This window comes from Phacochoerus africanus, chromosome 2 (genome assembly GCF_016906955.1).
Source record: "Phacochoerus africanus isolate WHEZ1 chromosome 2, ROS_Pafr_v1, whole genome shotgun sequence".
Classification (NCBI taxonomy): domain Eukaryota; kingdom Metazoa; phylum Chordata; class Mammalia; order Artiodactyla; family Suidae; genus Phacochoerus; species Phacochoerus africanus.
In genome coordinates this window covers 20,951,299-20,965,032 of record NC_062545.1, presented here as the reverse complement: position 1 = coordinate 20,965,032, position 13,734 = coordinate 20,951,299, and the positions used below count along the sequence as shown (strand labels likewise).

At 41.7% G+C, this 13,734-nt stretch overlaps 1 protein-coding gene across 9 annotated transcripts in view; it reads left to right on the top strand.

Moving 5' to 3' along the window:
- Nucleotides 1-13,734, top strand: part of UTRN (utrophin) — a 537,684-nt gene that overhangs the window by 57,110 nt on the left and 466,840 nt on the right. For 7 of the 9 annotated variants that reach the window (XM_047770001.1, XM_047770005.1, XM_047770006.1 and 4 more), the window contains exon 1: nucleotides 1,288-1,627. The exons of 1 other annotated variant lie outside the window; for it this stretch is intronic. In XM_047770001.1, the coding sequence (XP_047625957.1) occupies nucleotides 1,534-1,627 (94 nt within the window). In that variant the 5' untranslated portion in view covers nucleotides 1,288-1,533. Of the gene's footprint in view, nucleotides 1-1,287; nucleotides 1,628-4,891; nucleotides 5,348-13,734 lie in introns of those variants that run through there. One more of the 9 variants, XM_047770008.1, reaches the window with a different exon arrangement.

The following is a 13,734-nucleotide window of genomic DNA, read 5'->3' as shown; positions in this document are numbered from 1 at the left end:
TGCTTAGATTTCCATCGTTGACTAGTGCATTTTGGGGTGATGAAAATGTTCCAAAATTGATTGTGGTGATGGATATACCACTCTACAAATACACTTATAACCACTGTGTTATACACTTTATTTTTTATTTTATTTTTTGTCTTTTTGCCTTTTCTAGGGCCGCTCCCCTGGCATATGGAGGTTTCCAGGCTAGGGGTCGAAACCAAGTTGTAGCTGCCGGCCCACACTGCAGCCACAGTAATTTGGGATCCGAGCCGTGTCTGCGACCTACACCACAGCTCACGGCAACGCCAGATGCTTAACCCACTGAGCGAGGCCAGGGATCGAACCTGCAACCTCATGGTTCCCAGTCAGATTTGTTAACCACTGAGCCATGAGGGGAACTCCAACACTTTAAATGTGTTAATTGCATATTGAGTATATCTCAATAAAGCTGTTACCAAAAAACCAAACAAAAAAAATCAGGCTTTAGACTATGTGACATAATGTGTATCACCGTGCTTTTCACCTCACTATCCTTACAACATCCCAGGAGACAGGTGAGGTCACTATTCCCATTTTACAGATTTGGAGATTGAGGCTTAGAGAGAGTATTTTGCCTTTCAGATGGCTACTAGTCTAGAGAAATACAGAGATAAGGAGGAGACTAGGGTGAGACAAGAAATGACTAGTTCTCTTTTCTGTATCTCAGTCAGTAGCAGGAAGAGAGATGCCTTCTGATTTAAGTCTGTGTGTATCCTAACAAGGGTACATATTTTATGAAAATCTTGGCTTGTAAGTGGAAAGTTTCTATGTGAGAACAGGGGAGAAAAAGCTTTAGAACAGGAATAAGAAAGCAGATGGGAGGTAATATGGGTAATGATTTTCCTTGCTGGTTGTATGTGTGTGGTTGGCATCTACATGAGAGATAGCAAAAGAGCAAGGCAAATACACAAGAGAGAATAGGCTGGAAAGTATGAGTCAAAACTGTCACCTCTCATCACCTTATTCTATGTGGTTGCGTTTATTTTTTCCATACTGGCAATTTCTAAGGAATTAAGAAATCCTTTTGAGTTTCATTTTCCCAAGACTTATATGCATATTAAGGTGAAATAACAGATCCAGTTTATTCTTTGAAGTAGAGTTAATATGTAACTAGACACTTGGCCCAGTTGTATACCTACGGCAAGCGCCTCTATTTATACACCTAATGGTGAGGAGGTGGGTGGAGGCGTCCCTTACCAGCTGACGCTGTCAAAACAGGAAGCAAAGTTATAAATCTCTTTGTAGTAGATCAGAAACATTCAAAGGCCCTTCGCTGTGACAATTAAAACAACAGCCGCCAAAAATGACCCTAAGGAGTTTTCACTAACTGCTAAGTGTAACTTCCTGTCTGGTATTTAGAAGAGATTCAGTTAGGTTTAGTCAGATCCTCTCATGGGAAAAATAAAAGCCACCCCAAAACAGGACATCCCAGTGTGCAGTTCGAAAGCTGCTTTTGTTAAAATCCACTTCCTCTGCCTCTTTTCCTCGTCCTTTAAGCCAATATAGGTAATGAGCGGCCCGGCAGCCACCACCTTCCGTGGGAAGAAATGCAGATTTGATTTGCCAGGGCCTGGTGCTCGCCAGGCAGGCAAGCCTTTACCAGGTAAGTTTGTCACCTTGCCCGGCCCCCGGCCCTCCTGTCCATGAGGTTTTGCACAGAGGACGTCAGCAAAGACAGGGTTCTCTCGGTCACCTCCTGAACCCTGCATCTGGGTAACAGCTGCAGAAGGCAGGGGCTGGCCGGGGATGGGAGCAGCCCGTCCTGTCCTTCCTGACGCCATTGTAAACCCAGAAAAGTGGAGACCCGGGCTGTCAGCTTCATCCTTCTCTTGAGAATGTGATCATTTTCCAGTTCTTGGCTTCTTAGGAAAAAGCAGTCAGGGAACCATCTATCTGTTGTGACACATATGCTTCACGTACTTTCGGACTAGCTTATGATGTGTTGACTGTTTACTGTCCTAGAAAGTTTCCTTTGTGCTGTTGTGTGGTGATGTGCTCATCCCATATTGGACTTGATTTTACTTTTAAAAATAGTTAGTTCGGAGCTCTTAATGGGAGAATTTGTACTGGGGCGGGGGGCGGTAAATGGAGGGGAATTTGTTTGAACAGAGCCTTGCTCAGAGGAAACGCAGATGCAAAACTTCACATTGGCTGTGGTTACGTACTTTTCTGTCACTGGAGTTTATTTCCAGGGTGACGTAGTTTTTCTGATCGGTTCAGACGTCCATATCTTATTTAATCTATCTTTTTATGTACTGGTCGTATAAGCTTTCAGAGGAACAAAAAAATCTCAAGTGATGAGTATTATTTGATCTCATATGTCATGCTTGAATATTGTTACTAAGGGAAAACTTTTAGGCTGGTTAGAATTTTTTTTTAAATTGTTTTCTTTCCTTTGGAATTACATCTTGCCCTGTGGATGTTTTCCTTTCTAACTCCGTATGAATGAGGTGGTAAATACTGGTAGGCATCCTCACTCTGGACCACATTTAAAGTGAGAGGAGGAGTTCCCGTTGTGGCTCAGTGCTAACGGGCCTGACTAGTATCCATGAGGATGTGGGCTTAATCCCTGGCCTCGCTTAGTGGGTTAAGGATCCTGCCTTGCCGTGAGCTGTGGGTGTAGGTTGCAGACACGGCTTGGATCCCGAGTTGCTATGGCTGTGGTGTAGGGAGGCGGCTACAGCTCCCATTCAACCCCTAGACTGGGAATTTCCATATAATGCAGGTACAGCCCTAAAAAAAAAAAAATCAATCAATCAATCAATAAATAAAGTGAAAGGATTGGAACAGCCCGTATTTTCTTAGCAGCTTTAGTATACTAGGAGATCAGTGTGCTATAATTCTTTTCTTTGGCTGTTACTTTTCTCTCTTAGTAAAAGAGCCATATGGTCTCAGCAGAAAATTAAAATACCTGTCAGGGACCTGAATTAAAACCCCATGTCCTGGAGCAGCCTTGCAGCCTTGTGGCCATTCAGTGATATCTCTTGACTCTCACTTAATCCTCTTCCTTCCACAGCATGAATAGTCTTTCTTTATCGCCTGCTACTCTGTATCTTACTGTCTTGTTACAGTCTCAGGTAACTACAGTGGTTGAAATCAGAGAATTAGAAGAAAAAACAAACAAACCTTTAAATAATAAGCAAACTGTTAAAGGAGAAGATTGAAGCTTTAAATATAAATTCTGGGGGAGAGGGAGGGAATGAGATGGAGTGGGAGCTTGAGGTTAATAGATGCAGACTATTGCCTTGGGAATGGATTAGCAATGAGATCTTGCTGTGTAGCACTGGGAACGGTATCTAGTCACTTATGACGGAGGATGATAATGTGAGGAAAAAAATGTATACATGTATGTGTAATTGGGTCACCAGGCTGTACAGTAGAAAATTGACAGAACTCTGTAAACCAGCTATAATAGAAAAAAATAAAAATCATTATATTGAAAAAAAGAAAAACAAAAATATACTTTATATTTGGTACCAAATTATTAGGGAAGGGATAGTGTGTTAATTTACTCAAATATTTACTGTATTCAGCTAAAATTTTAATTTTATAAAGATACCGTCTTAAAAAAAATGGGATTCTGGTTCATTCAGATAGCATTCTTTTTCTGACGTGTGACTGGTCTAAAGGCTTGAGGAAAAATAGAAAACATTAAAAAAAAAATTTCAGGGCATGTTACTTTAATAAAAACAGAAAACCAGTGTGTACGTGCTTCCAGATTCTGCAAGAGCCTAGGTGCTCTTCTTATTGGCTGTTCTTAGTTTAATATTTTCTTGAATCTGCAGGGTAGATCTCTTTAGTGATCTTGTTATATAAAAGTATTAAAAAGTACACGTTTATGGATGACATATTCTATTGCAATAAGTGACCTTTTTTGGTCTTCCAAGTAGTCGCCATAATAGATTAAACTTTGGGATGAATCCTTTTTTACGGACCTCAAGTAAGGTGGGAAGAGTGAAACCATTAGTGTTTTGCATTAATCTTTTGACAATTCAGGGGTTGATGTTTCAAACGACTGTTGTGAAACCTAAAGGCAATAATAAGAGAAGTAATCAGATGGAGTAAATTTAAATTGATATTGTTCAAAATGAGCCTTTTTCAGTGTTATTCTTGAAATTGTCCATCCTTTTGCCCTATGTTGTCTTCCAAAACAGGGAATGTTCGCTTAGCGCATTTGCCTCTCAGCTCTCCATTCAGATACAACAAGGGGAAATTGAGCAAGCTGAAATCTGAATATCTGTATCTATCTGTGATATACAATCTTTACATTTTAAAATATTTACCTTTCCTTTTCTTAATCTTTTTTTTTTTTTTTGTCTTTTTGCCATTTCTTGGGCCGCTCCCCAAGCATTTGGAGGTTCCCAGGCTAGGGGTCTAATCAGAGCTGTAGCTGCCAAACCCACACCAGAGCCACAGCAACGCAGGATCTGAGCCGCGTCTGCGACCTACACCACAGCTCACGGCAACGCCAGATCCTTAACCCACTGAGCAAGACCAGGGATCAAACCTGCAAACTCATGGTTCCTAGTTGGATTCGTTAACCACTGCGCCACGACGGGAACTCCCCTTTTCTTAATCTTGATGTCTGTGTACAGATGACCAAATGTTACTTACAGATAATCTAATTGAGCAGGAACAAAAATAAAAAAAATTAAAAAAAAAGGCTTTTTTTTTGGCATGTGTGAAATACAAAGTTATTTGGTGATTTATGTCTAGAAGTTGCCCTGCTCAGGAAGCTGCTTCTGGGAGGTCTTGCTTTTCTGGCCAGCCTTCCTGCTCTCTTGTCAAGCTGACAGGTCTCTGTGTCAAGCCATTTCCTTTTTAGATGAATGGGTTCAAATCCTCTCAACCTTGGTTCCACATTAGAATCACCAGGGTTTGGGAACCCCACACTCAGGATCCTGCTGCAATTAGACTGAGGCCTGGACTTGGCAGCTTTTCAAAACTCTCCAAGTGATTGTAACATAGATTCAGGATGGAGGCGCCCAGGGGAGTGTTCCTGGCTCCCTCCTAGACTGAAAGCTCCAGAAGAGGGGCACGAAGAAAGCTTTGCCACTGCTGTACCTCAGCACCCACCTCCGTTAAGCAGGAAAGTCTCACTTGTCTGCTTGTGGAGCCGCTGGATGGGCACATTCCTCGGAGCAGCCGGACGGCTGGACCTCTGGGTTTCCGGTTTGTGCTGATGTAGGAGAGGATGTTATATGAGCCTGTGGCCCATCCGAGGATCAGCTGTCATCAGGAAGAAGCTCCTGGAAGTGATCACAGGGCAACAGGCTAACTCGGGGCACTCGGAGCAGACCTCTCTGAAGAGACAAGGCTCCTGGTTGGTAGTGTTTTCATGAAGCAAGGCAGGTGGAGACCTTTGGAATGAGAATTTCATCAGGGCTGAGGTGTCTGTGTGTGAATGCGGAGGTGGACGGGTGGGGGTTCTTCTAAGGTTCTCCGTTAGTTTGAAAGGAAGGGGTATGATTATCAGATGTCAGGGGCTGCCCGACTGTATGAGAATAAAGGGGCACAGCACTTGGGTGATCAGAGTGCGGTGAGGGTTGGGCAAATAGCTCTGGGCTTGTGACTTTTTAGCCGATCTTCATGTTTATAAAGAAAATGAGTTGGTGGTTAGGAAAACTGGGTGGAATGTGATTTGCAGAAGCTTGAGAGAAAAAAATTGTTCAACTGGGTAAAGGGTAGGCAAAGTGACCTTGAAACGGAAGAATTTGGGAGGAAATGAGAAGCGTGGTGAACAGGGTACTGAGGAAGGGTTCAAGGGAGGGGACCTGAGTCTCAGTCCCCCCCACCCCCACCACCGACTGTGTTAAGTTGGGCACTGAACTTCTGAGACGGGTTCCCCAACCAGTAGTATTCCCCAGGGGATTGCGGTTGGAATTAATGTGTAACATATTTTAAAGCACCTTGAAAGCTATAGTTACAGCTGCAGCTTAAGTAAAAGGTATAGTAAGATCTGTAAAAATTATAAAAGCAGAGTCAGTTGGTGATGAGCTTTGCCTGCTCCCTAGAGTCTAGGAAGGGGAAATCCAATTATGTTCATATGGTAGATAAAACACATTTAAGCGGAAGCTGTGCACCCTGACATCTTTTTCGTTGTGTTTTTCCTTGGCATTACTTGAAAGGTATGATCATGATAGGGGTCCTGGTTTCATGTTTCTCTTGCGTGCTTTGACCCTACTAGTTAGAGGGGCCCAGGCGCTTCCTACTCCAATCATTTGCAAATTCAGGATTTGGTTGGTGGGCCACCCAGAAGGACTGGTGTGAAAGTCAGATAGGATCTGGACACAGCGACTCCCTTGCTCCTGCCCCAATATTTTGACCTTGATTCGAACAGTTCAGTGAACTGGCAGCTCGAGTAGTGTTTTCCCATTGAACTAGAACTTTCATTGTTTTGCAGAGGAAGATGAGTCACAGCCCAGTCCTGCCATTGTGACGAAGTGAAACTTTAGTCCAGGGCTAAAGGAACACAGGTCAAAAACTTTCTGTCTAAACCACAAAGTATTGAAATGTGGATTGTGAGCCCAGTGGGAATTAGCATGGCCCTCTCTGTGAGGTTGCTCTCCAGGTGATGAAGCATTTTTACTGTAGTACTCTTTTGATCCTAAATCTAATTTTGAGTAACCAGGCTCCTTCATAAAAAATTCAGTGCAGAATAAAAATCATACAAGGTAGAAAAGGATCAGTTTTTCTCCCTCTCCATGATCATCGTTACTAATTTTTTTCTGTCCTAGCAAACTTTTGTCTATGTATATACAAATGTATAGCTTTATGTCTAAATTCCCACGAACACAGTTTTTCTTTTTAAACTAAAGCTGAAATCCTCCTGTCACAGTACTTCCTATTTAAAAAAAATTAAAAATAATGAAAGTGTGACCATATATTTTAGTTCATTTGGGTAATTTTGGGGGCAAGTTTGCTTTGACTGTTAAACTGCTATCCACAAAGAGGAGAGAGAAGAAAAGTAGTATAGAATTGTTTGAACTTGTGTATGTGTGTGAAATTGAACTTCTCTGCATGTTTATTGGCTCTTTGGACAAATTCTTCAATGAATTGCCTTTTCATACATTGTCTCCCCCCCCCCCCTTTTTTTTTCCTCTTGTATGGATCTCTGACTGTGAAATCATTACTGATTCTGAAGGAAATGAATACAAAATGGCAGATTTTGAATGACTAATTTGAATTTTGAGTTTTAAGATGGGTCACCTCCAACTTCGAAGACAGTCTTGGTTTCTGACAGAAGCTTGAGTCTTTGGATTTGGACTCTCTCTTTTTTTTCCTCCTTCTCTTTTGGCTGTGAGGGCTGTCATCATCCCAAGCTGTGCTGAGCCTGGTAACTAAGATGTTCTCAAGACTGGTAATTGTTTAGGTGCACTCACTCTTTTATTATATTTTCATGTACTGATAACTTATTTGTATAGGGATGGTAAATCCCAGTATTATTTTTAGAATAACCCATTTTCTGTGTAATTTATGGAACATGTTCCATTTAGCAGAAAGAGGCTCTGGCCTTAGACTCAGGCTTGAATCCCAGCTATGCTGCATTCCTGGGTCTCAGTTTGCTCTCTTGCAAAATGGGGATACTGGGGCTGTTGTAAGTCTTTATGGGTGTATGCATGTGAAAACCCTTGTGCAGTACTTGGCAGATTGTGGGAAGGATGATAATAAATGCTGGCTGTTGATGTGAGTAGAGCTTTTTAATTTAAAACAGGGGAGAAAAAAATACAGTTTAGATGTTAAGTGAAGATAAAACATTGGCTTAAATGCGGCCCCACGTGCACCATCATACCGAAAAATTTGCCAGTTTTTTTCTCATCTTTTGAGATCTGGTAGTGATTTTTTCACATCAAAGCATCAAACCTGTAATTCTCTGCTGGGCTCCTTTAACCACAGATCCAGTATGTGGCAAGGAATTTAGAGCTACACAGGACAGCAAATGGCCTGCAGTTGCTTGGAGAATATCTTTGTGGCAGGGTGCCTGAAATGTTTTGCTGGTTTCAAAGTTCACTTTCATTTGTTCAGAAAGGTTTTTATTGTTTGCAAGCAAGCAAGGCAAGCAAAGGGAAAGGGCACGCAGCCTCCTGTAGGATTCTGTGCTGGGTGACCTATTTGCCTTTTGGTGCCTCATATGAAAAGCTTTATTTAGTCTGCAGAGAAGACTGTTTCTCCAAATTGGGGAAAACTGTCCTAACGGTCTGGAAACATGTTTGATTTTGGTGTAATGCCATTGATCCAGATACTGTTTGAGGCTGGGCTACACAGCAGTTATAAGAAAGGCATCTTGCACAGCTTCTTCCAGGTCACTTGCATGTCATCGATGGAAATGCCTCATCTGATAGCTAACTGTGCACTTGGCCTTCTGAGAAATAGCTCTTCCTGTCACACCCACACTGAGCCTTTTCTTCTGGCCCAGCCAGCCCTTAGCTAGAAACCTGCTGCCAGCATGAGTCTCCAGGCTTTTGACCTGGACTGTTTTCTTGTTTGACTCCTGGATTCTGTGCTTTTAGCTTCTGCTCTTAGGCAACAAATCCTTTTCTGGTATCAGAGGCTCCTGATTGTATTGTACAGAAGAAATTTATTTTCCCATCAAATTCATTTTCTCCTGATAACTCCCACCACCCATGCAGCCTGGTATCTGATAATACTCTGAGAGCCGTGTAGTTAGTTGTTTATTTACTGTCAAACTCTGAATAACTAGTGTTAGTGCAGGCCAGAGAAAAGGATAGTTTGTGTGTGTATTGGCCAGGGGCAGTGATGTATCAGGTATTTGGAGGAAAAAAAAATCATGAATACTTAATTACATTTTATCTCCGCCCATGTGAATTCTTTAAGAATAATTATTACATTCTATCTTTGCTCCTATGTATTCAAAAAATTATGGTGGGTTTCATAGTGATGGATTTTAAGCTGGGAAGTTCGGGATATTTTGCAGGTGGGTTGAGAAAGCAGTTCTCATTTTTCCCTTCCAGGTCCCACTGGATCCTTCTTATCCATCCCCCTCCTTCCTACCCATTTCTTCTGCCGTTACAAGAAGAATCCTTAGGTTTTATGATGAGATTTTTGCCTGTGGCTGAATAAGCTGAGCACCATTTTAAAAAGTCCTTGAGATTGCATTCTGTGTATTTACTGAATTTGTTGCTAGGCCTTATGCTGCAGAATTTCTCTAAGTAATAAACTCTAAATAGAGATGAATGGTGCTGAAGGTAAATCTCCTCGTTGATTACTGTAATAAAGAATTGACATTTGCTTCCCTGTAATTTGGAAGTCATTCAGTAGGTAATATTTGCCTGGTGTTTTATGATGAACAATCCTTATCATATTGGGTTTGTATTAGGAAGAAAATAAGCATTGATTTCTCTGTAATTTTCTGAAACTTCTCATCTTTTGTTTTGTTTTGTTTTGTTTGTTTGTTGTTGTTGTACCTGTGGCATGCAGAATCCTGGGCCCTGGATTGAACCTGAGCCATAGCAATGACAACCTCAAGTCCTTAACTGCTGGGCCACAAGGGAACTCCTTATCTTTGTTTCTTACATAAAGTGATGCTCAGTTTTCTGTCAACTACATTCTTGCCACACATGATTAAGAATGAGAAGAAAAAAAAAGAGCCAAAAATAAATGATTTAGAATACTTATGGAGACCTGCTGTTTTCTGGGTCCTGTCATTGTTGCTAGGGATGTTGTTGTTGCTTTCCTTTTTTCTTTTTTGGGCGCCTTCTGCCATATGGAGTTCCAGGCCAGGGATCAGATCCGAGCTGCAGTTGCAACCTATGCCACAGCTGCAGCAATGCTGGATCCCTAACCCACTGACCCACTGTGCTGGGCTGGGGATTGAACCCGCCTCTTGGCACTGAAGAAATGCTGCTGATCCTGTTGCACCACAGTAAGAACTCCAGGGATTTTTTTTTTTTTTTGGTCTTATTTTTTTTTAGGGGTGCAGGCATATGGACGTTCCCAGGCTGGGGGTTCGAATCGCAGCTGTGACTGCCAGCCCACACCACAGTCATAGCAACGCTGGATCCTTAACCCACTGAGCAAGGCCAGGAATCAAACCCAAGTCCTCATGGATACTAGTCTGGTTCGTTAACTGCTGAGCCACGCCTGGAACTCCCAGGGCTTTGTTTTTTTTTTTTTAATTAGGGTTTTAAACTATATGATTCTGCTCACCGGCAGCCCAGGACCACTGTATGCCCTGCAGACTCGCATAGATTACGAGGGACATTTGCATATGTGTGCAGTGTGCAGACACCAGTAAAGTGCCTTAGGCCCTCATTTTGGTGACTGTTTTCTTTAGGCCTAGGTCTTCAGTTTTGAGACGTAGGCCAGTAAATTTGAAGGGTAGGGGCCTGAGTGCTGCTGAAAATGGATATATGACAACCAGGAGATATGCCTATTGGCAGGCTAATTATAGAGGAAACAAACAACAAACAAATAATAAAGAGCAAAGAAATCTCAAAACCAAGCAACCTGGGTCAGTATGACAAATATTTTGCTACTCAGGTAGGCAAAAATTGAGAAAACCATTAGCATGTGAAAAAGCTTTTCCAGTGAGATGACTGCCCAAGTTAGAGGGGGCAGGATGATTTGGGGAGGCAGCATCCAGTCAGGCTCTGGAATCCTCTTTGCATATTTTGTCTGCAACTGAGTTCAGAAAAGCAAAGCCCCTTCCTCTGGCCCCGAAGTGACCTGAGTTAGGCTCATCTGCCCTGCTGGTTTCCAGCTGGGGTGGTGGGTACTTTGTCCCCAGAGCTCAGTTACTTTCAGGACCTGTAACTGTTCTTGATTACTGAGCTTTCCCTGCAAAGAGGGTGTGTCCTCAGGTTCATTCTGCTATTAGATCAAAACCAGTTCATTCCAGCGGCTGGTCAAATAAGCCTTTTCTAGGATTCTTTCCTGACCTCTAGGTCAGGAGAGTGCTGGGTGCCCTCTTTTCTGCCCCTCCCCCAGCTTCCCTGCCAGGATCAAAGCCAGTGATCCCTAGACGTGTTCATCTGTCCCAGCCTTTATGCCAGATGTTATAGATCAGTGTTTTTGAAAGTTGCTGCATTTTAACAATCCCTCCAAGCGGTCATTTTGCCGGTTTGAGAACCCCAGCTTTAGACGTTGAATTCTCAGACCTCCTCTAGCTCCTGGCCCATTTTAGTTGCTCAGTTTTCTTTTTTCTGTTCAGAAATTTATGGAAAGCAGGTGTGCCTGTGGAATCCAGCAGCACAGCCAAAAGCCACCTGGGTGATTGTTGACTGTCCTTCTGTATCGTCCTGTAAATCAACAGTGTGTGACCCTGAACAACAGTGTGTCGTAATGGATGTACCAGAATTAGCTTTTTGCATTTTTTTTTCCCTCAGAAAAATATACTGTAACATTTATTTTCTACCTTGTTTGAAGCAAGCTTATTATTTTGGGATAATTTTACGTCTATAGAAATAACATGTAAAGATGGGGGTTCCGGCTGTGGTGCAGTGGGTTATTGATCCAGCTTGTCTCTGTGGAGGGGCTGGTTCGGATCCCTGTCCTGGTGCAGTATATAAGGCTCTGTCATTGCTGCAGCTGTGGGGTAGGTCGCTCTGGCTAGGATTCGATCCGTGGCATAAGAAGTTCCATATGCTGTGGGGGGCAGCCGAGAAAGGAAAAAAATGCAAAGATGGTACGGAGAGTTCCTATATACCGGTCCCTCTGTAGCTGACATCTTACATTACTATGTGACATTTACTCGGTTCACAATTAATGAACCAATACTGACACATTATTATTTATTCATCAAGTTATTATTCATATCATTAACCAAAGGCCTCCTTAAGTTATTGTTAGAAGTTTATAGATTTATAGATTCAATCTTACTGATAATTTGTATTAAGTTTTTCTTTAAGTCACAATTTTGCATTTGAATTCTTACATGCAGTCACAGTTGCAAGTATTGTCACAAAGCAAGTGGGCCAATTCCTGTGATAATTAGATTATGAAAAAAAGATTTTTTGGGTGTCGTTGGCCTTTTGGAAAAGGGGAAAGTTATTTTCAAAGGCTGACATTCAGTTCATATATATCTGAAGTACTCCATATTAATGAAAATATTCATTGATATCTCAGGTTTTGTTAGATATGATATTTGTTTTAACTATTTATGGTATATTCAAGCAGACGTATACTATTAAAAATATTTAACAGCTGGTAAGGCATGAGCTCCCACCCATCCGGTTGCTGTCTAAATAATCAGAAGGAATGAAGGCTGGTGAATGTGTTTGTCAGTCCTACTAATGTCTAAAATACCCTAAAAATATCTCCTGACATAGTCAGATGTCTCCTTAGGGACAGGATTGCTCCCGGTGGAAAAGCCCTGATAGAAAGCATTTAGTGTGGCCTGTTACGGCTTTGCTAACTGCTGTGTAAATATTTGCTGTGTCTGTTGTTGTTGTTATCTTCCTTCATTGCAGTTATGGCTGATGTTTAAAGATACACAGCTGAGAAAGACATCTCAGGATTCCTTTATATAGTGAAATCTCCACATATGTTATAGATAAGGCTATCTTTTTGGTAATAAGATTTACTCACAATTTGTCAAAGACACATGCATGTGTGTCTCAGCTCAATCCACCTGCCCTCTTTCCTCACCTGCCATCTTTGGATTTGGAGGTTGTTTAGGTGTGGAATTTGGAGACCAGTTGTTCCTCCTTCTCCCTCACACCAACCTGTAGCCTGCTTTGAACTGATAGTGCCTCAGCCCGGGTAGAAGCCTGTACTTTGGTTCATGCCAAATTTCCCTTGTTTCCCCATGATGATATGTAATTAGTGTCCTGATCCCTGTTATTTGCTAAGTTAATCTTCGCTTCAGGGATCTCAGAAGATCACAGCATTTTGTTTTCAATGACTTCATTTCATAATATATACTCTGGGGAGGTGAGATTAGACTAGAAACACTTAAGCCCAATAATTTAATATCTACAAATAGTGTTTTATAGTTACCCTTCCTATCCTTAGCATTCTAGAAATAGACACTTCAATTGTCTAAACAGACAGTCCCCTGTTTTTTAGTCTCAGGTAGCCATTTTCTTACGGACGGGTTATAAACTTACTGTTATTATTTTAAATCCTCATTCTGTGAGGACAGGCTACCCAATAGGATATGAGGATCAGATGAAATCCCCTCGTGTTAGAATCTCCGTCGTAGGACTCCTTATGGAAATTCTGACAGCCTTATTTTTTTTCGCCTATGTATCCACTCAGCTGTTTTTGGCAAGTATTTACTTGTCAATGTTGGTTGGTTATAAAAATCATTGTTTACAATATTTAAATCTGAAATAACAAAAAATAATTTGAGTAATTTGAAATCATTTCAAATACGAGATCCTGTTGGTCAAATCATTGTTAAGTTTACTCAAATTAGGAAATGTTCTTCAAAAGGCAGGTTGAACATCCCAAGTATCAGATATGATCAGTTCATTGCTGGGGGAGAGCCTGTCTTCCCCTCACCCCTCTCATCCCCAGCACACTAATATTTTGATTGGGCTTCAGAGTCAGACTGCCTGAATTTCAATTCAGTTATCTCCATTTACTAGCTCTGTACACTCTGGGCAAGTTCCTTAATTTAATTTAATTAATTTATTTATTTATTTTGTCTTTTTGCCTTTTCTTGAGCCACTCCTACAGCATATGGAGGTTCCCAGGCTAGGGGTCGAATTGGAGCTGTAGCCTCCAGCCTACACCAGAGCCACAGCA